General features: G+C 42.7%; 1 protein-coding gene across 5 annotated transcripts in view; it reads left to right on the top strand.

The window, feature by feature from the left end:
* Nucleotides 1–1079: 1079 nt before the first annotated feature.
* The window catches only part of CELSR1 (cadherin EGF LAG seven-pass G-type receptor 1), a 248525-nt gene continuing 224512 nt past the window's right edge, over nt 1080–25092 (top strand). For all 5 annotated transcript variants that reach the window (XM_082257090.1, XM_082257088.1, XM_082257087.1 and 2 more), the window contains exon 1: nt 1080–4521. In XM_082257090.1, the coding sequence (XP_082113216.1) occupies nt 1176–4521 (3346 nt within the window). In that variant the 5' untranslated portion in view covers nt 1080–1175. The remainder of the gene's footprint in view (nt 4522–25092) is intronic.

Here is a 25092-nt window from a genome sequence, read left to right as displayed (position 1 = left end):
AGGAGAGGTGGGGGCAGAGGACACGGTGTGAGGAGGTAGGTAGAAGGTGTGAGGAGAGGTGGGGGCAGAGGACACGGTAGGTAGACGGTGTGAGGAGAGGTGGTGGGGGGGGACAGAGGACAAGGTGTGAGGGGAGGTGGGGGGCCGTGGACACGATGTGAGGAGGTAGGTAGAAGGTGTGAGGAGAGGTGGGGGGCAGAGTACACGGTGTGAGGAGGTAGGTAGAAGGTGTGAGGAGAGGTGGGGGGCAGAGGACACGGTGTGAGGAGGTAGGTAGACGGTGTGAGGAGAGGTGGGGGGCAGAGGACACAGTGTGAGGAGGTAGGTAGACGGTGTGAGGAGAGGTGGGGGGCAGAGGACACGGTGTGAGGAGGTAGGTAGACGGTGTGAGGAGAGGTGGGGGGCAGAGGACACAGTGTGAGGAGGTAGGTAGACGGTGTGAGGAGAGGTGGGGGGCAGAGGACACGGTGTGAGGAGGTAGGTAGACGGTGTGAGGAGAGGTGGGGGGCAGAGGACACAGTGTGAGGAGGTAGGTAGACGGTGTGAGGAGAGGTGGGGGGCAGAGGACACGGTGTGAGGAGGTAGGTAGACGGTGTGAGGAGAGTCAGTCACTATATAGAGGGTAGCAGTGATTGGGGTCGGTGTGAGGAGCGCAGTCCGGTGTCGGTATGAGGAGAGGTGTTCAGGCACTATATACAGGGAAGGTAACAATGTCCAGGCGGTGTACACGCTGCAGGTGTGGCAGGGACTGGGGCCGGGCACAGTATGAGGAGCGGTGTTCAGGCGGTATGTAGTGGGTGTGAGGAGCTGTGTTTGAAGTATTTGTCGGGCGGTAGGTAGGTGGTATATGAGGATCGGTGTCGGGCGGTAGGTAGGTGGTGTATGTGGATCGGTGTCGGGCGGTAGGTGGTGTATGAAGTTTGGTGTCAGTGTATGAGGATGAGTTCGCTCCTCCCCAGTGAGGTGAAGAAGAGGAGAGTGTGGGAAGCTCCCAGCAGGGTGTCGGAGAGAGCAGGTTTATGTTAATGAGGTGGGCGTGTCTCGGGTGTGGGTGAGGGGAGAGTTGGGGGGGGTGAAGCCATTTTGGAGTGAGTTAGTGAAGTTGCGGGTGGCGGAGGAGAGTTCGGTGTAGCCGGTCGGGATGCCGCCCCCCAGCCCGCGGTGAAGGATCATTGATGGAGGTGGAGATGTGGGCTCTATGCTGGTGGCTGATCGTTGTGCCGGTCGGCGGGAGGACAGTGAAGGTGTACGGAGGATCGGAGTGGACGTACGGTTGGAGAGGTCCTCCTCCGATGATCGGGGATGTGGATCGGACAGAGAGCGGAGAGCTCCGTCTACAGAGCGGGACTGGCTGTGATCGGCGGTCGGGGGATCCGGTGTTGATCCAGCTCCGGTCCCGGACGGTGTCGGTATGGATGAGGACGGAGGTGGACAGGCACGGAGCGGACTGTTACTTTAAGTACCGGAGGAAGAGCCCCGCCTGGCCGGTGGAGCCCGATGTGGATGTGATGTACGCCGATCGGTCAGGCTGTGTCCCGGGGCTCAGGATCCGTAGCCGGGACCTGTTGGGATCGGTGCTGGGACTATCGGAGTGTCAGGTGCGGGGACCTAGCCGCTGCATTGGTCCGGATACCCCTTTGTACCTGCTGTGCCTGGCCGGTGATGAGGAGGATGGATCCTCCCGGAGACTTGTAGTTCGGGTCAGGACTGAGCGGAGGGGTCCCGGGAGGCTGAGGAGGAATGTGAACAGCAGCCCCCAGTTCCAGCTCCACAACTACCAGGCTTCTGTGCCAGAGAACGAGCCAGCTGGTACCCGGGTGATCTCTGTGAGGGCCACTGACCAGGATTCGGGGGAGGCAGGACGGCTGGAGTACTTCATGGAGGCTTTGTTTGACAGCCGCTCCAATGATTACTTCTACATGGACACGGAGACCGGCACCGTCACCACCAGCCAGGCTCTGGACAGGGAGACCAAGGACACTCATGTGTTTAAGGTGACAGCCACCGACTTTGGCTCCCCCCGGAGATCTGCCATCACCTACCTGACCGTCACTGTAAGTGACACCAACGACCACATCCCACAGTTTGAGCAGTCCGAGTACCGAGAGAACATCCGGGAGAACATCGAGGTGGGCTACGAGGTAATGACCATCCGCGCCACCGACGGGGATGCCCCCTCCAATGCCAACATGGTCTACCGGCTGGTCAGCGCTGATGGGGAGAGCTCGGTGTTCGAGATAGACCCTCGGTCGGGGGTGGTGAGGACCAGGGGCCAGGTGGACCGGGAGGTTGTCTCCTCCTACCTGCTAGTAGTGGAGGCCAATGATCAGGGCAAAGACCCCGGGCCACGAAGTGCCACCGCCACCGTCCACATCAACGTGGAGGACGAGAACGACAACTACCCGCAGTTCACTGAGAAGCGCTATGTGGTGCAGGTGCCAGAGAACGCCCAACCTAACACCAAGATCCTGAAGGTGCAGGCCACCGACCGTGACACTGGCACCAATGCCAACATCCACTATGGTATCATCAGCGGCAACATCAGGGGCCAGTTCCTCATCCACCCCTCCAACGGGGACATTGAAGTCAACTACCCACTGGATTATGAGGTGGTGAGGGAGTACACCCTGAGGATCAAAGCTCAGGATGGTGGCCGACCCCCTCTCATCAACACCACTGGCATGGTGTCGGTGCAGGTGGTTGATGTCAATGACAATGCCCCTATCTTTGTCAGCACCCCATTCCAGGCCACCGTGCTGGAGAACGTTCCCATAGGGTACTCAGTTGTCCACATTCAGGCCAATGATGCCGACTCCGGGGAAAATGCCCGCATACAGTACAGCCTGACTGACCTGCCCCCCAACTTCCCTTTCATCATCAACAACAACACCGGCTGGATCACTGTGGCTTCTGAGCTGGACCGGGAGATTGTGGAGTTCTACACCTTCGGTGTGGAGGCCAGGGACAATGGAGAGCCAGTGATGACCTCCTCGGCCAGTGTCACCATCACCTTGCTGGATGTCAATGACAACAACCCAACCTTCACCGAGAAGGTCTACCAGTTGAGGCTAAACGAGGATGCTGCAGTGGGGAGCAGTGTCCTCACCATGACCGCCGTGGACAGGGATGTCAACAGTGTGGTTACCTACCAGATCACCAGCGGTAACACCAGGAACCGCTTCGCCATCAGCAGTCAGAGTGGAGGTGGACTTATCACCTTGGCCCTTCCCCTGGACTATAAGCAGGAGAGGCAGTATGTCCTCACTGTCACTGCCTCTGATGGCACCCGCTCCGACACCGTGCAGGTCTTCATCAATGTCACCGATGCCAATACCCACAGACCCGTTTTTCAGAGCTCCCACTACACGGTGAGTGTAAGTGAAGACAAGCCCATAGGCACCTCCATAGTCACCATAAGTGCTACTGATGAGGACACGGGGGAGAATTCCAGAATAACCTACATTTTGGAAGACAGTACTTCTCAGTTCAAGATTGATCCTGATACAGGGACTATTACCTCATTGGTAGAGCTGGACTATGAGGACAAGGCCGTCTACTCACTGGCTGTCACTGCTAAGGACAATGGCATTCCACAAAAGTCGGATACCACCTATGTGGAGATACTGATTTTGGATGCTAATGACAATATGCCTCAGTTCCAGAGGGACCGGTATCAGGGAGTTGTCTTTGAGGATGTCCCAGAGTCCACTAGTGTCCTTCAAATATCTGCTACGGACAGGGACTCTGGGTTGAATGGTTGGGTCACCTACACATTCCAGGGAGGGGACGATGGAGATGGAGACTTTAAGATAGAACCCTCTGGCATAATCAGGACCAACAGACGTCTGGATAGAGAAAATGTACCGGTGTACAACCTCAAAGCCTTTGCTGTGGACAGGGGAACCCCACCACTAAAAACTCCCGTGGACATCCAGGTTACTGTCTTAGACATCAATGACAACCCTCCAGTATTTGAAAAAGATGAGCTGGACATTTTCGTGGAGGAGAATAGCCCTGTAGGGACAGTTGTAGCCAAGATAACTGCTACTGATCCCGATGAAGGAACTAATGCCCAAATAATGTACCAGATTGTGGAAGGGAATAACCCTGAGGTTTTCCAGCTGGATCTCTTTAATGGTGACCTAACTGCATTAGTTGATCTGGATTATGAAGTGAAGACAGAATATGTCATCGTGGTTCAGGCCACCTCAGCCCCCTTGGTCAGCAGGGCCACAGTCCATGTAAAATTGTTGGACAAGAACGACAATGACCCAGTCTTGCAGGATTTTGAAATAATTTTTAACAACTACGTGACCAACAAGTCCAACAGTTTTCCATCAGGGGTCATTGGGAGAATACCTGCCTATGATCCTGATGTCTCTGACACCTTACACTACAGCTTTCTACAGGGGAATGAGCTGAACCTGCTTCTCCTCAATCCTTCCAATGGAGAGCTCAAGTTAAGCCGAGACTTGGACAACAACCGACCTCTGGAAGCTCTCATGAGGGTCTCAGTTTCAGGTAATTTCTTCTTTTATTATATTAGTTATTTTATAGCTAACCACATAATAATTGTGTAAACCACACGTTTATAGATTGGCAAGATAAGTGTAAAAGGAATGTAAAAATATAATTAGAACTGCTGAAAGTTTTTATCATTCTCTCCAGTGTGGCAGATAAAGTAGGTGTGCCTGCAATAGAGCCTAGCCTGAAGAGGTCTGGAAACGTATGGAAGGCTGGAGGTTACCATTGACAGAGTCCCCTAAAGCTCCAAACCTTTTCAGAGCTCTGATGCTATCTTTGTAGATGTCTCCACCAGTATGTGCCCGTTGCCTGTGATCACCTATAATTGCCCAATGCTTAATTAGCACTCCGTTTACTAACAGTTGTAATACAGTATTTTACATATTGTGTAAATTTGGTGGTACTTGCTGTAGAATGTTCTATAGACCCTTATCTGCTTAGGTTTCTTATGGATGTTATCTGCTTGGGTTTCTTATGGATGTTATCTGCTTAGGTTTCTTATGGATGGGCAAGCAATGTCACTTTTCTTGGTGCTATCAGGGTTTTGAAAGTTTAGCCAATGCTGCTTGATTGTAAATCCTTTAATCCATTTAAAACAAGTAGTATCATTGCTTGTATATGCATAATCTTTTATGCTTTTACAATTAAGTATTTAGCTGACCTCGCACTACTAGTGCAGGCTCCTATATCTGAGTATATCAATTTATAGCAGTTAGAGCTGTCAGGCGCACAGGATGATGCATATGTTCGGTAATGTATGACCCCATATTGTGAACAGAATTTGTATAAATCTTAAACCAAAAAAATAACTGGAGCAATGACAGCCAGGTCCCAGGCTTTGGTTTATATCTCTATCCTAATATCCGGTTTAATATGAGAATTAGACATTTGCATATAATGTGGTTTTAGATAATAGTAATTCTATGTCATGAAAGAGAACCTTTTAAGCATAACGCTTCAAAAAATGAATAATCCCAGGGTATATGGTTTTCTTGATCCTTGCAAGCATCTTCCATGTGTACAGTTTAGCTCGCTACTTCATAAATCGTAGGACTGTTACATGCCCATCTGGTGGCTGACTGTAGGAAACATAGCTTCTGAATTAGTTCTTGCTAGTCACGTTCTTGCCTCCAGTCTGCTGAGTGGACAGTGAGGGAGCAGCAGTGCACCAATGAGGTGTCCTGTATTAGGTCATCACTGTATCAGAGTCTGACCTGCTTAACCACTTAAGCCCCAGAAGATTTTACCCCCTTCCTGACCAGGGGGTATTTTGCGATTCGGCACTGCGTGACTTTAACGGACAATTGCGCGGTCGTGCGATGCTGTACCTAAACGAATTTGACATCTTTTTTTTCCCCCACAAACAGAGCTTTCTTTTGGTGGTATTTGATCACCTGTGCAATTTTTTGATCATGCGCTATAAACAAAAAAAGAGTGTCAATTTTGCAAAAATAACAATATTTTTCACATTTTTTTATATGAAATTCCCCCCCCCCCCCAAAAAATGTAAAAATCAAATTTTTTTTTAACATTTTCGGCCAATTTGTTTTATGCTACATATGTTTGGTAAAAAAAATAGCAAAAAGCGTATTTTGATTGGTTTGCACAAAAGTTATTGCGTTTACTAACAAAGGGAAAGATTTTTGTCATTTTTGTTGTTTGTTTTTTTTTTTTCAACGCGTAATGGCGGCGATCTGCAATTTTTTTTTTTTTTTTTTTTTTTTTTTGGTACTGCGACATTGCAGCGGACATATCGGACCCTTGACTGACATTTGACACTTTTGGGGTTACCAGTGACATTACTACAGTAATCAGTGCTATACATATGCACTGTTACTGTAAAATTACACTGGCAGTGAACGGGTTAACTTTATTTGAGAGGGAGGGGTGGTGTGTGTCCCTAGGGGCGTGATTCTAACTGTGATTGGCTGTGGCTTGAGGTGTAGGAACAATGATCAACGGTCCTACATAGTAGAACCGTATGATCATTGTTTCTACACAGGGGAGAATGACAGGCGGCTTGTTTACACTAGCCGCCTGCCTTTCTCCCTCTCCCCCCGACGATCGCCACGACGACATCGGGTCTGCCGGTCACGCGCTCGCTCCCCAGAGCCTCACAGGCTAGCGACATAGACCTACGTCGCTCTGCCTGTGAGGGGCTGACTGCCGCAGTAAATATACTGTGAGCAGTCAGCAAGTGGTTAAACTGCTGGCCTCTGTGTAATTCTGGGTGTGCAAAATGTTGTTAAAATTGAACTATTTGCAAAATGTGTTTTTTTTTTTTTTTTTTTTTTTCTTTTTTCAATTATATTTTAGACAGGGTATGTGAGGGTTATAATCCTTGTAAGGTTTTGCCCTCCTTTTGTCCCAATTGGGAGATGTCCCTTCACTTCCTGTCACATAGCCAAAACATGAATTGAGAGGAAATCTAATTCAGATTAAAGGAATCATTTGAGGTCACCAGAACCAGTGTCCCCATTGGAAGAGTTCCCCTCTTACTTTTCTGGGGAAAACCCAAAATGTGGGATTTTCTTTTACTTTCACTTTTAATGAAAATGGTAAATGGGACAAATAGAGAGGGTGAATCTCCATATAGGAGACACAGACCACAATAAAAACCCAACAGGTGTTTGATACCATCTCCACTCTATCCAACCCCCCCCCCCCCAAAAAAAAATAAAGTTTACCTTCAGTTATACTTTTTAATCCAAAGTAAAGATAAAGTATTTAAAAGCTATTTAGGGTTTATAAATAGCCGAGCTCCAGTTATTTATATATCGTTCTTTCAGCATGTTTCTCTCAGGCAGACCCTGAATTGCTGTGTCAAGGCACAATCACTTGACTGGAGTTGGGGAATTGCTTTTTAGCCCCCGTTCACATCGGGCTGATTTGACATGTTACATCTAATGACAAATGGGAGCCTTTTGCTGGTAACGGCGCTTTTCGATGCAACGCCAACTTTGCGGGGCCGCACCGATTCCAAAAACAAAGTTCCTGCACTACTTTCGGCGACTTCAGGGGTGATTTCAATAGACATCTGTGCATAACCCCACACAGATATCTCTCAAATCGCCCCCGAGGTTGGACTGAAATGCTGGTTTAAAATTTGTGTGAGTTCAGCTGCACTTGAACGATATAAAACCCGCATTCAGAGTGAACCTAGGCATAATGGCAAAATGTTGCTATAAATTGTCTGAAATGTATCAGACTTTGCTGTGCTTTCACTGTGACCCTTTTTTTGTTTAACCATGTAAAGCCTCATGTACACTACAGCTTCTCTCACAGAAGGGCTGAAATCGTTCATACTTGTTTTTAATGCATTGTGGTCATTTTGGAGGGCTCCGGAGGAGGTTATCTTTTAAAAAAAAAAAAAGACTTTAAACCTCAAATGCTCATAACCGCTGCTAAACTTGCATAAATATGGTATGTAAAAGCTGTAAAATGGATTTTTACCATCAATCAGTGCCACTGCTCTGCAAATCACATGCAATGTCTGTGCAATGCAAATTCAGCCATACAGATTTGTATGGCTGAATTTGCATCACATTCGGACCAAAATCGCGCAGGATATAATATAATGTCAAAACTTAACACTTTTTTTTAATTTGTATGCAATCAGGCGGGGGGGGGGGGGGGGGGGTGGACTGACTGCAGTAAGAGAGAGATTAGTGTCCCTGATTACTAGGAACACACGATGGACACTTTCCGTTTCAATCCCAGCACTAAAGTAAGTCTGTCTGAATGCTTTTTAGCCATTTCAGGGGAATATTCTTTTAATACAAAGCTTCCTCTGATTGGTTAAGGCAGAGATCATAATGTCAACCTCAGGCAATCAGAGGAAGCTATGTATTTCTTTAGAGAATACAAAGCTTCCTATGACTGAACAGCCCTCAGCCCAACTTGATTTTGTTCTGGGTGTGGGAGGGGAGGTTCCCATCTCGCTTCTGTAACACGGTGCTGTATGTGGCTGAGGCTACATACAGTTAATAAAGTGAGCCCAGCAAGCGCACCTGTTAGTGCAGTAAATAGTTAAATTGGGCTAGCTTAGCCAAACAACATATTTAAAGGGATGCTAAACATGGAGTTAGGTTTTAAATTCATTGCATGACACCCATACTAAAGCTAGTAAGAATAGCTCCAATTTCGCCTTCCTTTTTGTTTAATTTTTTTAAATGTTTGTGCTGCATGAAAGTTGTGTATAAAATGTATTGAATGCATTCAGTGACTGGGTATCAGTACATTATACATAATTAGGTGCTTAGAGTCCAATATAGAACAGTTTTTCTGACGGTGTTTGTGTCTGGATAGGTGAACACTGGTTGTTAGCCTGCAAAGACAGAAAGATCAGCCAGGAAACTGGCAATGAAGACTTGAGCTAGCTATACTGTACAACAGGGGTGTCCAAAATTTTTTGATGAAGTGAACATGCATGAGGGACGACCATTTTTCCTGACATTCTTTGGACCATAAACCACATAACAACCACCCACCGCAGATATACTGTGGCAGGCAGCCGCTGCTGGGCAAAGTGACATAGAAGTACGTCACTCGCTCAGCCGCCTGTAGGGGGCGAGCGCGCGCCGCCGAAGGCGCGCTCCCACCACCACTCGTTCACAGGCATCCCAGCGCGAGTGACCGGCGGCTCCGATGTCTGCCGGCCACTCGCAATCTCTTGCATTAGAGGGAGAAAGGCAGACGGCTGATGTAAACACAGCCGCCTGTCATTCTCCCTGATGTAAGTGCAGAGACTATACGATCCTGCTATGTAGGATCGTATGTCTCTGTGGTTACATCACAAGCCACGCCCCCCCACTGTTAGAATCACGCCCCTAGGGACACACTTAACCCCTTGATCACAAATAAAATTAACCCCTTCCCCGCCAGTGTCATTTTGACAGTAACAGTGCATATTTATAGCACTGATTACTGTAGTAATGTCGCCCTTATTCCGGGTTTGCGGCATCCGCCCATCTGATTGGCTGAAGCCGCGATGACGTCCCTCCCGCGCATGTGCGCGGGAGCCGACGTTCACGGCCCGAGCGGCCGTTCCTTCAGAGCGCATGCGCCAGTGATGTCACTGGCTGCATGCAAAGTAACTATCTCCTAAACGGTACATGTTTAGGAGATATTTACAGTACCTATAGGTAAGTCTTATCATAGGCTTACCTATAGGTACAACTTGCATAGGAGGGTTTACTTCCTCTTTAAAGCGGCCTGCGGGCCAGACTTTGGACATGCCTGCTGTACATGCTTCGTTGTCTTTTGCTCAGCATGGGGTCTGAAAAAAAGGAAAAACTATCTGTGCTAAACAACATAGATGGAGGAATCTCATCTTCTGGCTTTTGTATTCATACAACCACAGCACCCAGGGCTGTCTGAATATCCAAACTGTAACCGCATCTGACAGAATGCTGTCCCTGTTGGGCAAACGTCTTTCTGCCCAGCTCAGTTAATTTATTTAATAGACTTATGTTGAGCCAAATAATAGCAATAGGGCCACTTTTGACTAAAATGTTGGCTCATTTTAGCAGGAATTGGCTAAAATTCAAACCTTGTATGGCTAGTTTAGTTCATATATTTAAAACGAATGCTGGTTGTACAATCTTGCATTGCTTAGTTCAATGATTTACAATAAATTCCATCAATGTCATGGAAATGATTTGTCCACTGTCCACATCTGGGATAAACAAAATGCGTAGATGTTGACATAGAAAAGACCCCATCCAATATAGCTACAAAGTGTGTGTGTGTGTGTGTTGTTTGTTTTTTTTGGTATGTTAATTTTGCTTTTGAACGAACCTTAATCCCTGGCATGTCAAAATTTAGATGAAGAAGGGGCAACGGTGTTTGTCAAGCAGGTTCTACTGCATTGCATAGTGACCTACATTTAACAAATACAGTTTGTTGGTTTGAGGAGAGAGCACAGATATAACCTTATCAGTGAGCTAAGGTTCTCTCGCTTTCTAATCAGTCAAATTGTATAGTTTTAGGCAAGGATATATGGATGAGAAAATACACAATTAGATTTTTTAGTGAAGACCGGTCATACATATATATATTTTAGCAATGCATTTAACTGTTTGCATGCACAAGTTCCTTCTACAGAAAAATGGGCGCATTTGGAATCTTTGCCTCTGTGGAAGGCAGAATTTTCATGGATCTTTATTTTTGCCAAAAGCTGATGCTAACTGCAACCCTTAGGCGCCATTTTTGGGTGATTTTCTGCTCAAAGCCTCAGCTCTAAAAACCCCCATCAAGACGAATCCCCATTCATTTCAGTGGCCCCTGTTCACGTCTGAGCATTTTGTCGCCTTAAGCAAAATGCCTGTCACTCAGAAAAGTACATGAGCTTCTTTTTGGCAGATTACAGACTTTTTTTTATTTTTTTTCATTGGTCACTTAACCTAAAAACGCTGCAAAAAACGCTTGAAAAAAAAATGCCTGTAAAAATGGAAAGGCATAGATGTGAATGTAGCCTAAGCCTAAGGCTCTGTTCACATATTTGGCATCTCAGATTACGGGCAGAATCGCCGCCATTCTGCCTGCGATTCCGAATTATTGCAAATCGCAGGACGCCCGTGAGTTGCAGTGGCACCCCAAACGCAGCGCGATTTTTGACACAATTGTCCCATGACAAATGGCGGTAAAAATCACGCAAACATTTGAGAGACGTCTGTTACCCAAAAGAAGCTTTTTTTGGGTGACAGGTGTCCCGCGATTTTACCATGATTCGTAGGGCGATCATCATGTCAAAATCACGCTGATTTTTGGGGTGCCATTGCAAGAAACGGGAATTGCACTGGCGTCCTACTATTTGAATTGTGGCAATTCTACCTGTGATTTTGGACACCAATATGTGAACGGGGCCTAAAGCCTCGTACACATGCAACGATTATCGGCCGACCGATCGGCCGTCTTTTGTCCAGTGTTGTTGTGTTGGTTGAAATGTGCTCTAGACTGCCCACAAATTTTATCGGCCAACAAAAATCTACTTCAGAAGTAATGTCATGTGATGGTTTACTTCCCGTGTGTTTTTTCTTCTCTGAGCATGCCCATTCTTGCTCATCAGATTTTTGTCTGCCGAAATCTGTACTGACTGATGAACAATCGGCCGTTCTGTTGACAGCCAACAAAAATTTTATAGCATGCACACCAGATTTTATTCGGCCGAAAAGTCGGAGTCGGTTGTCGAAAGCTTCATACTAACAAGCCGAAAATCGTACGTTGGCCGAAAATTCATGGCCAATTATCGACGCGTGTGTACGAGGCATTAGCCTTATCTTGTAAACGTTCAGCATATTTGCCTCCCTATGAAAAAGTAAAAGTCCCCTGCATTCTTCTATTCAGAACCTAGATTGGAATGATTTCTAGAACTAGAATGGTTGGTAAAATGAATCTATTAGTATGCTTATGTTGATCATATCTACAGCACAGATGGTGTTGTAGTAGCAATTTGTAATGCTTAACAAACTGGCATAGGACACTGAATATTATGAATAAATCAGGGCTAGCGTAGCATCTTTTATTTTTCCATTCTGTGGAAATCTGAAAGTACTTTTTGGAGTGGTTGGAACTTCGATTGGAAACTTGATCGCAGTAGCTCTAATAATCTAAAATAGCAAAAATGTAGCAAGTTTGTCAGTTATTAGCTGACGTGTTTTATATTTGTATCTTTAACTGAGCAATTGAATTTATTATAAAAAAAATAGTCCTTCATGAAGGCAAGCAATGATTATTTTAGCACTGTTAATGACTATAGTCGGCATACCTATCCCATTCTCGCCATAAACAGGAGCCCCTTATCTTCAGACAGTGGACAAACACAGACTAAACAGAGCTACTGTAAGATTTCTGGAGGAGGCTGAGCTCTGTGAGAGCCAGGATTGACATGTTAGGACAGATCGTTTAGAACTAGTCTTTTGTATAATTGGATAAGGAAATTCTGTATCGCTTTACTAATGTATCGGTCAAAACGATGTGAATCACGAAATGCAATACCGGCAAGTTCATTTTTTTTTTTTTTTTTTTTCTCTTCCTTTTCACACAATTGAGCACATTTTTCATGGGAAAGGGAGCTTTTGGCAGCACATGTCTCCTTATGTTGAGGGTTTCACATTTGTATAAAACAAAGCAGAGCTATAGTTCAGCTGCTGACTGTACACACTACTATAGACCAGCCTTTTTCAACCAGGGTGCCCAGGCACATTGGGGTGCTTTGAGGTTTCTTCAGTGGTGCCTTGGCAAAATGCTTAAAAATTGCCCAGAAATTGTATACAAGGCAACGTGTGCATGAAGCCTGCCTTTTAGTTACACAAAGCTACAGGTTTTCATTGTGCACCATTACAATTTTCTAGCTGTTTGACCCCCCCCCCCCTGTCCCTCTCCATAAGTGTTGGGGTGACATTAGCGGAGTGAAGGAGAAAAATAAGGGAGAAGAGGAACATTGAAATACTAGGCAGTACCAGTTTGCAAAAGTGGATTTGCTTTGGAAGAATAACTTGCCTCCAAGTTTGGATGTCCTACTTGTGTGGATATCGCTGCATTATGTAAAACTACAGTATTAGAAAAGTTTTTATACATTTTAGAATAATGTGCCTCGAGACTGCCCATAATTTTTATAGGGTGCCTTGAATGACAAAAGGTTGAGAAACACTGCTGTAGAGTGCATATGGGGCTATACACTACCTTTTCATTGACTCTGCTCCCATCTTTTTAAACCTAATTAACATTTTCCCTGTATATGTACTCAGAACTTTAACTTATCCGCTTATATTATTAATGAAAATATAATAGGTGGTTTGCATACAACAAAATTAGTGTAAAAAATATTTAACCATTAAATGTGATGTCATTTTTGCATTTATTTTGTAGGTTTCTAGTCTTTGGTATTGAATACCAAATACCAATGGTCAGGGCTGCCTTTTATGACTGTGACTGCTTTCTCTGTTAAAAAAAAAAAAAAAAAAAAAAAACTAGAATTCCCAATGATTGTTAATACTGGTCCTATCATTCCTCATTTCCTGAAACAAATTTTGGCCGATTGCTCCCCTTTCCAGTCCTTCAGTGTCCCCATCTATGAAATAGTGCGAATAGTTGGATGGTAGTAAAACTATTCCCATCTAATGCCTGGTACACACGTTCAGATAATCAGATGACTTATCATTGCATTTTGTTGCATGATACTAATATCGAATTCAACAATGCATATAAATGTAGGGTTTTTTGCTTGCTTCCTGCTTGCGTAGCTACGTATCAGATGGTGCAAAGCAAAAACAATGGCAGCCAGGCTTTTTCCGTGCTATTTTAGTGTTTCTGATCATGCGCGGTCTTTGTCGATCGATTTTTAGCGGACGCATACTGTACTGGTTAAACGATTGTCGTTCGCTAGGCTATCGTAAGACATTTTCGTGTTTATCCCTTCAGATTTTGTTGGACCAACTGTCGTGAGTGGCTGTCGAAAGCTGTGTACTAACGATCAGATTATCGTGGGATCAAGTCGAAAGCGATTCGTTTTGTACGATTATCTGAACGTGTGTACGAGGCATAAGGCTTGGTTCACACCTATGCATGTGGCTGTGGGAATCGCAGAGATTACCCCACCTGCAGTAAAAACGCACTGCTCTAAAAAAAAGGCACAGGGCTGCCATTCATTCTGAATGGCACCCATATGTATGTAAAATTGCAGCGTGGGTGCAGGAACCGCAGGCAATTCGCATGGTCATAATGACCATGCGATTCGTCTGCGGAACATGTTTTGAAAAAGGTACATGCACCTTTTTCTCTGGGGAACACAGGCACGGCAGCTCATCGAAATGTATTGGCTGCCGCGCCCGTGCAAATGCGTCCCGCAGAAACGCTTTTCTGGGAACCTTGAGTAAGGGCCCTATTCACAATACGTTTTTCAGTTAAAAATAAAATGCATGAAAATGCATCTCTTTAAATCCTATGAACTCAACACCGGCCAGTGGCATTTCAGTTACGTTTTCACATGTCTCTGCTGCAAAAATGCAGTAAAAACGCATAATCTTCTGCATTTAACTGATCAGTGTGAAAGAGCCCAATGATTAATATACAGTATAATAAAAATGTTTATATAAACAATTGTTATACATGGTCTGATGGCCAAAAGTAAGAGGCTTTAATGTTAACCCACATTACCAATATGGCAGTAGCAACTTGGTCCAAAAAAAGCTCATAGGGCCTGCGCTTAATAATAGAGAGTCATGTAGATTAGAGTTGTTAGCTGGTTTATAGAAGTCCTTTAGAATTTCATGACTAGCAGCACTTTTCTTTTGTCCTGGAGGTTTATATGCTCTTGGTTCCAGTTTTACAACAATTTAAATGTTTCTATTTGTTGATTGAGAGGAATAGGACACCTTGGGTAGATTTGTTGCAGGTCCTACGTAGCTTTCTTGTGATAAAAAGTAAGCTGCCCGTGATTTTTATTTTTTTGTAGCCATTCCAGAGGAATCGGCAGAAATACAGGTGCAGCATGTCCAAGTTCTAACTCTTTCTGGATGTCAAAGTACTTGTAAAGCTCTATGTACTCCTGCCAGCAACAAATAACATTTAATTATTTTTAAAGGACTAAAACACTTGCCAGCTAGAATCAAACAAAACATGAAAGAAGGAATAGACTTGCTCATGACTGATGAGAGATTGCGGCTTGCTTCTGATTTTTTAATTTGTTTTAAAGTGTCTGGCAAGCATGGTTTTTACAGTTAGGAATGTCAAAAAGAATGTATAGTAACATGACATTTAATCCTGTATTCTTCAGTTTTAGCCTGATGATTTTGTCTGCATGTTTCTCACATGAATGGATAGCTTGGTTACATTAGGATGTTTCCTTTTAGTGGTAAATGCAGCGTGGAGGTTGACACAATGTCACGTGAGATCACCCAGAGTGTTCGGCACCTGTGGAGGTTCCACCATGCAGCTGGCGGCTTCTGAGTCAATGTGCTGCCTTTTTTCTTGTCTTTAGTTACTGTAAAAATAAAGCACATGGTCTTGTCATTGTGACATTCTAAGCTCCTCCGAGTGTGTTTAATCGCACTAGGGCTGAGTGGGTTGAGCACAAGTCAGAAATACAGCGAGCTGAATGTCAGCTTCTACAACATCATTTACTTAGAAAAGAAAGAAAGCACTATATGTAGTGTATCACCCCGCTCCTAGGTACAAAGTGTGTGGCAAATAAACTGTGTGTGACAACATAAACTTGTCATATTGCTGCAGCAGCTATAGGAAAGCTATGATGTCAGGAAAAATAGTCAAAGGGACTATCTACAGCGCTTGCTGTTTACCTAATGTGATAAATATAATTGTGTATATACCATAAATAAATGTAATAATACATTAATTCTAGTGCAGTCAAAGGTACATCAGGTTAATTAGTGACAGTGGCATTAATAAATAAATAACCAATAGTGCAAAATTAATGTGTACACATGAAGTCCATCAAGGTGACAAAAGTCTCTTTTTCAAGATCTAAATCAAAATTTTATAAATAATGAAGGTGTAACAGTGCATCAAAGTATGTTTAATAATGTTATTATTATTATACAGGATTTATATAGCGCCAACAGTTTGCGCAGCGCTTTACAATATCATCATTTTTTGTTTTGTTTTCTATAATCTTCATATGTTTTGTTCATAGGAAGTAATGAATCTGAGAGCTGCAGACTTAATTTGCCTGAATGTTAAGTCTGTGGAGAACAATGGAATTTAGAAATCCAGCAAATCGTTACTCCTGAATTACATGATTTTCTGCAGATTGGATAAATGTGCCTGCATATGTCCAGGAAAATCCAAACATCTGAGACCTTGCTTGATTTGCTAATTGATCAGTTTATCAAAATCATTTTTCACCTGAAAATATATGGCTTTATTTTAGAAGATGGGAGTGTGGTTTGGTAGGTTGATCATGCGGAAGCACATTTAGGAGTCAGGGACAGTGTTGTCACCCTAGGAAGTGTCTCACATGGACTTTCATGGCAAGATTACCAAGAATTCTTTAAAGTGGAGCTCCTCCCAAAAGGGGAAGTTTTGCTTTGAGGACTTGTTCCTTGCTCCTCTTAGGGTGTTTTCACACTTGGTGCGATTGCCTGGTCCGAACCTGAGTTTGATTGCTCCCCCTGCTTCCGATGGACTGTGTTCACATTTGATTTTTGTATCCGAACCGCGGTACACCTGTGTCATGAAGCTGCAGCCGGCGCGTACTCATGTTGCTTGGCAACCGCTGTAAACGAGAAGGTGCCGAAATGGATAGAATTGCTTGCTTTGGTACGATTGCGTTCTCATCAGAAGCGAACCGTACTGGAGTTCACATGAACCGTACCCCAGACCACCCTTTTTAAGTGGACTCGGGTACGGTTCGCAGGTGCGCACCCGAGTTCAAAGACAGTGTTCACATCATCAAAAAGAACCAAATTCTGACGTCAATCGAACTCGGTGCGCACCAAAAGAGCTAGTGTGAAAGCACTCTTAAACAATTTTCACTTTTGAGGACGGGGGGGGGGGGGGGAACGGGTACCCAAGTTTTGACAGGTACCTGCTTCCCACTTCCGTTCTGAGTGCTGCGGTGCTCTGCAATGATGGAAGTTCTCTTTCCTTCCTCCCCCTGCTGTCTTCGGGACACTGATGGGTGTATGCATTCAATGTTTGGATTTGCTGTACATATACTTTAATGCAGACATTTATAGCAAAAAAGGAGACTCCAGCATTGCAGCACTCCCTCCAATGCATACTTGAAAAAATCTGATCCTTTCTTTTTTGGGGGAACTTTTATTCATCCCACCTATGCGAGAATGATGTTGGTGCTGCTCCAACAGCCTCCTAGGATATGTGCATTGGATAACCCAAGAGTCATCGGCTACCACAGTTTCTGAAAGGGGAAGGAACCCACAGCATTTGATTAGAAGTTTAAGCGCTAGAATACAGACAGCCAGCTCCTGATGTAGGAAAGGATGCCAGCGCAGGACACAGGATGTCTCTGAAAAGTAATCCTCTGTGAATCGCATACGGAGGCTAAGCAGCTGCTTCCATGCATTTAGTATGCCACTGCCTCCTGAAGGCCTCTTGTGTGTTTTTTTTTTTCTGTCCCGAACAGCCATTTTTAATGCAAATAATATGCCACAACAGCAAGAAACTTGTGACACAGCCCTATGACTTGAATGGGTGAGTTTGACAGGTGTTGCTGTGTTAAAGCCATGTTAAATTTGCCTGTGGAATGTGTACAGGTGTGGTAGGTTTTAGATGGGCAGTCAAGGCCCATAAAATCTTTGCTTAACTGCCTGTTTTTACTGCCCACTTGCCACCTGTGTGACAGGAGCCTAAGATCTCCTGCTTGTGATACAAGATGGTTATCCCCATAGACACCCATAGTAGACTCCTTGCCTATAACTTAAAGCGGAATTCCACCCAAAAATGGAACTTCCGCTTTAAGGCCTCCTGGCCCCCTGACATACCACATTTGGCATGTCCTTTTTTTTTTTTTTTTTGGGGGGGGGGGGCCCAGTACCTAGATTTGACAGGTACCCGCTCCCACTTCTGCTCGGGCCATCTAGGCGGCTCGGGTGGAAGTTCTCCTCTCCCCCCCTCCCTGCAATCTTCTGGGACATGTCACAGGTCCCAGAAGATTGCCCACCCACTCGGGATCCGCAGCACGAATCGTGCATGCACAGTGTGCACCCGGCTGTGAAGGCGCAAACGGTCACAGCCTGGTGCCCACACTAGAGATGCCGGTGCCACAGGGAGAAGAGGGAGAGAACTGAGGCTCCCCCCAGTCGCATCGCTGGATTGTAGTACAGGTGAATATGTGTTTTTTATTTAAAGTCAACAGCTACGCTTGTAACTGCTGACGTTTAATAAACACAAAAATATGTGGAACTCCGCTTTAGGGTAAACTGAGTGAATTTTCTGTCTCGGACAGCTGAGCAGCTTTGCTGTATGGCACTAGAGGCTCACTAAGTGCTTTCACTTGTCCAGAATTTAGATTAGTTTAGTGTAACATGGTAAAGGGAGAGTTCAGGTTAAGATTTTGGGTTTAAGACTAGACTGATAGTACTAAATCTGTGGAATGCAAAAAGCAAAGCACTCCTATCTGTGCACCCTGCAATTTAGGTGACAAGATATTTGACAAGATATTTTGATGTAGTAATCCCTTCAGCCATTAGCTTCTTTCACCTGTGACCTTAAACCCAGCAAGTTACTGCCAGCCAGGCAAGCAGTTCCCTCAAGGCAAAGCTACCAGAAAAAGCACATATCCTACAATCTACTTTTCAGTGTTTCACAGTGTAAAGTTACCTGATTACCCAATTCATACATGACCTCCAGACACTTGATTTCAGATTTCCAAGCTTCAACATATCTACATCACTTTTGCTTCTGTTTTGTTATTCATTTCTTTTTTTAATCAAATTTCATTTTTACGTATCCTATTTTGTCTATAAAATGGGTAAAGTAACAAATTATATATATATATATTAGTCGTGGGCATTGTGGATACATTTCCAATTGTTGGTACAGTGCTTTATCTCTTTATAGTCAACAGAAAGTAAGTTATTTTTCCAACATCATTGGCAGTGCTGACAGCTTTAAGCCTCGGTTCACATTTGTGCGATTGCGGAGATCGCATGTAATTCGGAGCGCACTGCTCCTAAATTAAATGCGATCTCATGTGCGGTGAGAATTTCAGCCATACGCTTTGTATGGCTGAATTTGCACTGCATCTGCATTAAACTCGCACATGAGGATTTTTTTTATTTGCAGCAGAATTGGATCGCATAGTGGTTCACATTAGTGCAATCCGATTCTGTGCGAACTTGCAGATTGCACTGCGATATGCGATCGCAACTGGGGGTGTCGTTAACTTTTAAATGACACCCCCTGCGTATCGCATATGGCAGTGTGAACTGCCAGAGGTGCAGATGCGATGCGGGAACACACTGTATAGTCGCAGCGTTCCCGCATCGCACAAATGTGAACCTTTTGGGGAGTTTTTCTGCTCTAGGATCAGCTCTCAAAACGCCCAACAAGACAAATCCTATTAATTTCAATGGCCCCTGTTCACATCTGAGCGTTTTGACGCTGGGAGCAAAACACCCAATGCTCAAAAAAGTACATGAGCTTCTTTTTGGGCAGATTCCAGGCATTTTCCTTTGGTCTCTATTCAATCTAAAAACGCCTGTAAACCGCGGTAAAAATCGCAGTAAAAAAACGCGCGAAAACGCTACGCTCAGGTGTGAATGTAGCCTTAGCAAATTAAAGTTCAGTGATGGACAACTGCCTTTTATTCCATACAGCCACAGACGTAACTGCACTTTTAGTTTTATTTTACCTGAACTGATACTATATGTAAATCAGAGTAGACTGAGAAATCCAATTAATACTGAAGCAGCCAGTCAGGGGTTAGCTTTTTCATTTTTATTTTTATGCAAGAGAGAAGACTTGAATCTGGTTGTTTGATATAGGCAGAATAAATACTCCAAATTCTATCCACCAGGTTTATATGTTCCTTTACAAATTGAACAATTTTTTTTTTTTATCCTAAAATTATGCTATGTAATGCAGTAAGGGCCTAAACAAGTGTGGCACTGTGTATATATGCAATCTTTAATAGAAAAATGAACAATAACATATTAATCCATGTATGTAAAATAGTGTGCAGTGGGCAGTTTTTTTAAGACATAACAGTCGTTTAAAAAAAAAAAAATCAGTATACATAACAGAATGAAAAATGTATTCTATACAACGTTTTAAATGAAGGTCCCAAGTGTGCAAAAACAGCTGTGGGTGCTAAATGATTTCCCAAGTGTAAAAATGATTGCAAAGAGAGTCCATCATATGATCATTATTTTCACATAATATCTGTGCTACCACAAGCTTTCCCCTTCTCCACCTCGTGCAAGACAAACCGCTCACCTCAGAATTAGACCACAAGATTATAAGAGCTCACTAGTATCATTTTTAATGTCTCCATGTATTGCACTCAAATAATGTTACACATAATTGGCAGCTTCTAATTCAGTGACAGCATCCACAGTAATACAATTCAATGCAATACTCAGTCAGCCCATAATGTTTGAAGAGCCACTCCACTCTCCAGAGATTGCCAGGGAAATGTGCCAGCATGGTAACATCAGCAGACTCTGCCTCTACATGTTTCGCCCATCGGGACTTCTTCAGAAGATCTGCGATCATGGTTCATACACTTCTAAATACTGCAGAAGAAGATTACATGGTGTCCATGCACACATAGGCTTTTAGCAGCGTTTGGAGGCAGGAACAAAAAAACCCACTGCCATTTTAATTGGCCAGAAAAAATTATTATTCTGGCCAATTAAATGAATTAGGCCCAAGCTCTTTATGCCTGTAAATGTCCCTAAATGCCTGTAAAAGCTTTAGAGACTTTTTTTTTTTTTCCGAGTGTCAGGTTTTTTTTTCTGCCAGGAAGAAAGGCTTCTAGGAGAGTTTACAAAACATCCTATGTGCAGGGTGTGAACCGGGGGTGAATCGTGATCTGTAATGCGACTTGAAAGTTCAAAGTCTCATCCCAATAACTGCAATGTAACTATTCGAATTGGTGCAACTCCAGTCGCTCCAACTTAGAAAAGGTACCTGCACTACTTTTGGTGCCACTTGCTTTGATTTCTGTTACAGAAGTTGTATGCAAGCCACAATTAAGACGCGCAGGGATGTCGGCTTCAAAGTCGCTGGAGTGTGAATCAAGGGTTAGACAGTTATTGTATTTTGTTTACCCCAAATCCACAGACCTCTCTGAGTGTGCCCGAAGCATCAAAAACAAATATGACAAACGGACTTTGGAAGAAAGAATCTAAGGACATGATATGAAAATTTGCAGGCAGAATAGCCTGATTTTACAATTTTTTTTTTTTTTTTAATTGAGCTAGATTTTAGGGTGAAATGTTAGTAGAGATGTCATATTGTAAATAAAAATGTAAAGGTTAAATAAATAAATAAAAAAATAAAGGGGAAAAATTACATTTTGGAAGTAGAGTTTTGCCCAGACAATTTAACATTCTATAGCTTGGAAGAAATGTGAGTGTTCCGTAATCTACTTTGTAATTTTTAACCCAGGAATGACTCCAAGAATTGACTGCCTCGCACCTCCGTTTATGCATGACTAGACAGAATGTCACTTCAAAGAAACAATGAATTATGACAGCTTCCTTCATCAATCTTATTAAAAATTTGGCAAGTTGTAGCAGCTCTCACACGTGAAATTGCTGAATTTCTGTTTTGTTTTCCATGCAAACGTGCATAGTGACCTTGTTTCCTTTCTGTAAGGCTGAAACATCAGGATAGACCAGCTTTTCTCAGATGGCCATTTACACTTTCTGAATCAGGAAAGGCTTTTTTGTAGCTTTAGCGTTTGTTGATCTTTCTAAATTCTACGTTTGTCTCAGTTATGTAGACCTTGGGGACATTGTGGCAAAAACATGCTCAATGAAAATCATTTGCTGTGATCATACATGAATGTGTTTTATATTTTATTAATCAAGTCAGTTTGGTAATATGAAGGACTTGTATCCATATACCTGCTGTATACATTTTGTACTTTTGAGAATTTTCTTTTAAAAACAGAACTTTCCTTGTAGCAGGTTACAGATAGATCTCTTCATACTAGTAAATATCATTTATGCATGCACAAAAGTACTGCCTACTCCTGATGATACACTTGGCATATTATCCAGAACCATGTGCCCACATAGGTGACACCCAAAAGGTACAGGCTGGTGTTTTGTTCCATCCAATTCATTAAAATGGTGCTTTGTTTAAGTATGTCCCTCCTAACTATAGTCAATGTTTATAAGTATTCCCTGGTGAGGATTACATTATTTTGCATTTTCCTTGACATGCAGGCAGATACCAATATCACCTGGCTATGTATAAATGCTTTTTCAATCTAATTTTCCCACTGGCTAAAATTCTCTACTGATCTATAATAAATTCATTTTAGGAAACAGAAGTACCCCTTAAACCTGTCAGAAGTACATCGTATACATACCCTGTTTGAAACACTAGTAAAGGAAATATGTGCTAAGGAAAACTGTAGCTGCCATTGCTTCATTGCTTTCTAAATAGCTTACCAGGAACAGATGGGCAGATCAGGAAAGTCAATGGCAAAGTCTTGATCTGTATACTTGTGTGGGGGACAGTAAAATTGACATGTGCAGAATTAATAAATTTTTTTAGTTTTCGATTCGTTTGCATAAATTAGTTCAGTTAAATTTAACTCTTTTTCGGAATTTGTTTTGTTTATTCAAACCAATTTCAAATTTTTCAAATTAATTTAGAATATTTTTCGAATTTGAAAAGTTTTCAAATTGTTTTCCAATTTCCAAATACAATAAAATAGATCAGAAGATAAAGGAATAGAATAAAAAAATATATAATACAATAGAAAAGAACATAACAGAGTAAAATAGAATAGAAAAAAAAAACAGAATAAAATTAAAAAAAAAAATCGAATAACATGGAATATAACCATCTTCTAAAATTTTGAATAAAGAATAGAATTAAAAAAACAATAGACTAGAATATAACTATCTTCCAAAGTTTAAATAGAATCCATCTGAAATTGAATATAATGGAAAAGAATAGATAAGAATAGAAATAATATAACCATCTTCATATTTGAATCTATTCTTTTCTATTCTATTCAAATTGATTATATTTGAATTTTGGAAAATGGTTATGATTCTTGTCTATTCAATTGTTTTTTGAATTCTATTCTATTCAATTATTTTCTATTCCGAGTCTATTCTATTTAAAAATTCAAATTTCGGAAGATGCTATTATTCACTCTATTCCATTCTAGTCTGTTTTTTTTTTCTATACTCTTCTGTTATTTTCTATTCTAATTTCAATTGATTCTATTAGAATTTTGGGAAATGGGAAATATTCTTTCTATTCTATTTTCTTTCCTATTCTGTTCTTTTTTTAATTTCTTATCTGTTCAAATTCAAATTTATTCTATTTAAAATTTAGAATTCCAAAATATGGTTATAGTGTGTGTGTGTGTGTGTGTGTGTGTGTTTGTTTGTTTTTTTTATTCTATTCCATTGTTTTATTTTCTATTTTATTCTCTTTGGAAATTGGAAAACAAATCAAACTTTTCGAAATTGATTTAAAAACGATTTCTACTGTGGGGTGATTTTATAACATGACAAAAACGACCTTCATAGAATTCTGTTTATTCATTTCTATCCTGCTCCTTCCTTTTTTGTCACTACGGTTCAAATTGAACATCAATTTGACCCTACTAACCATTAGAAATTCTAACTTTCCGAAAACAGGCATTTATTTCCTGTTATTGCTGGAGAGTTCCCCCCAGGCGTGTGTGTGTGTGTGTGTTTGTTTTTCTTTTTTTATTATAAAGATACTCTGGCCAAGGTTTAAGTCAGGGCAAATTGCCACCTTTCATCCAGTTACACCAGGCCTTTCTCGTGTTTTAATTTACCTTATTATCATAACTTGTTCTGGGAAGAACCATTTCTTGGCCATGTGAATGTGCACGCCACATATTCAGGATCCAGATCACTCCTAGCAAAAGATAAAAGAAGTAAAGCTGCATAGGAGAGAATCTTGCAAGATGATGTTCTTCAACTCTACGGCTTATGTGCGATACCAAGGCTTGTATTCAATTTTGATAAAGTTGAGGTTAAAGTACATACATATAGACTATATTGTCAAAAGTATTGGGACACTTGCCTTTACACACACATATGAACTTTAATGGCATCCCAATCTTAGTCTGTTGAGTTGGCCCACCCTGTGCAGCTATAACAGCTTCAACTCTTCTGGGAAGGATGTCCACAAGGTTTGGGAATGTTTGATCATTTTTCTAGAAGCGCATTTGTGAGGTCAGTCACTGATGTTAGAAAGATGGCCTGGCTCACAGTCACCGCTCTCATTCTTCTTAAAGGTGTTCTATTGGGTTGAGGTCAGGACTCTGCAGGCCAGTCAAATTCCTTCACCCAAAACACGCTCATCCATGTCTTTATGGACCTTGCTTTGTCCACTGGTGCGCAGTCATGTTGGAACAGCAAGAGACCATCCCCAAACTGTTTCTACAAATTTGGGAGCATGAAATTGTCCAAAATGTCTTGGTATGCTGACGCCTTAAGAGTTCCCTTCTCTGGAGCTAAAGGGCCAAGCCCAACCCCTGAAAAACAATCCCACACCATAATCCCTGCTCCACCAAATGATTTGGACCATTGCACAAAGCAAGGTCCATAAAGACATGGATGAGTGACTTTGGGGGGGGAGGGAACTTGACTGGCTTGCACAGAGTTCTGACCTCAACCCAATAGCACACCTTTGGGATGAATAGGAGCAGGAAAAATATCAGTGACTGACCTGACAAATGCGCTTCTGTAAGAATGGTCAAACATTCTCATAAACATACTCCTAAACCTTGTGGACAGCCTTTCCAGAAGTGTTAAAGCTGTTATAGCTGCAAAAGGTGGTCTAACTCGATATTAACCCTACAGACTAAAGGCCCGTACACAGTTGGCGGAAATCGGATGAAATATCCTCAGGTGCAAT

Source organism: Pelophylax lessonae (genome assembly GCF_965119305.1).
Source record: "Pelophylax lessonae genome assembly, chromosome: 4".
Lineage (NCBI taxonomy): Eukaryota > Metazoa > Chordata > Amphibia > Anura > Ranidae > Pelophylax > Pelophylax lessonae.
This window is presented reverse-complemented; position numbering and strand designations above follow the sequence as displayed.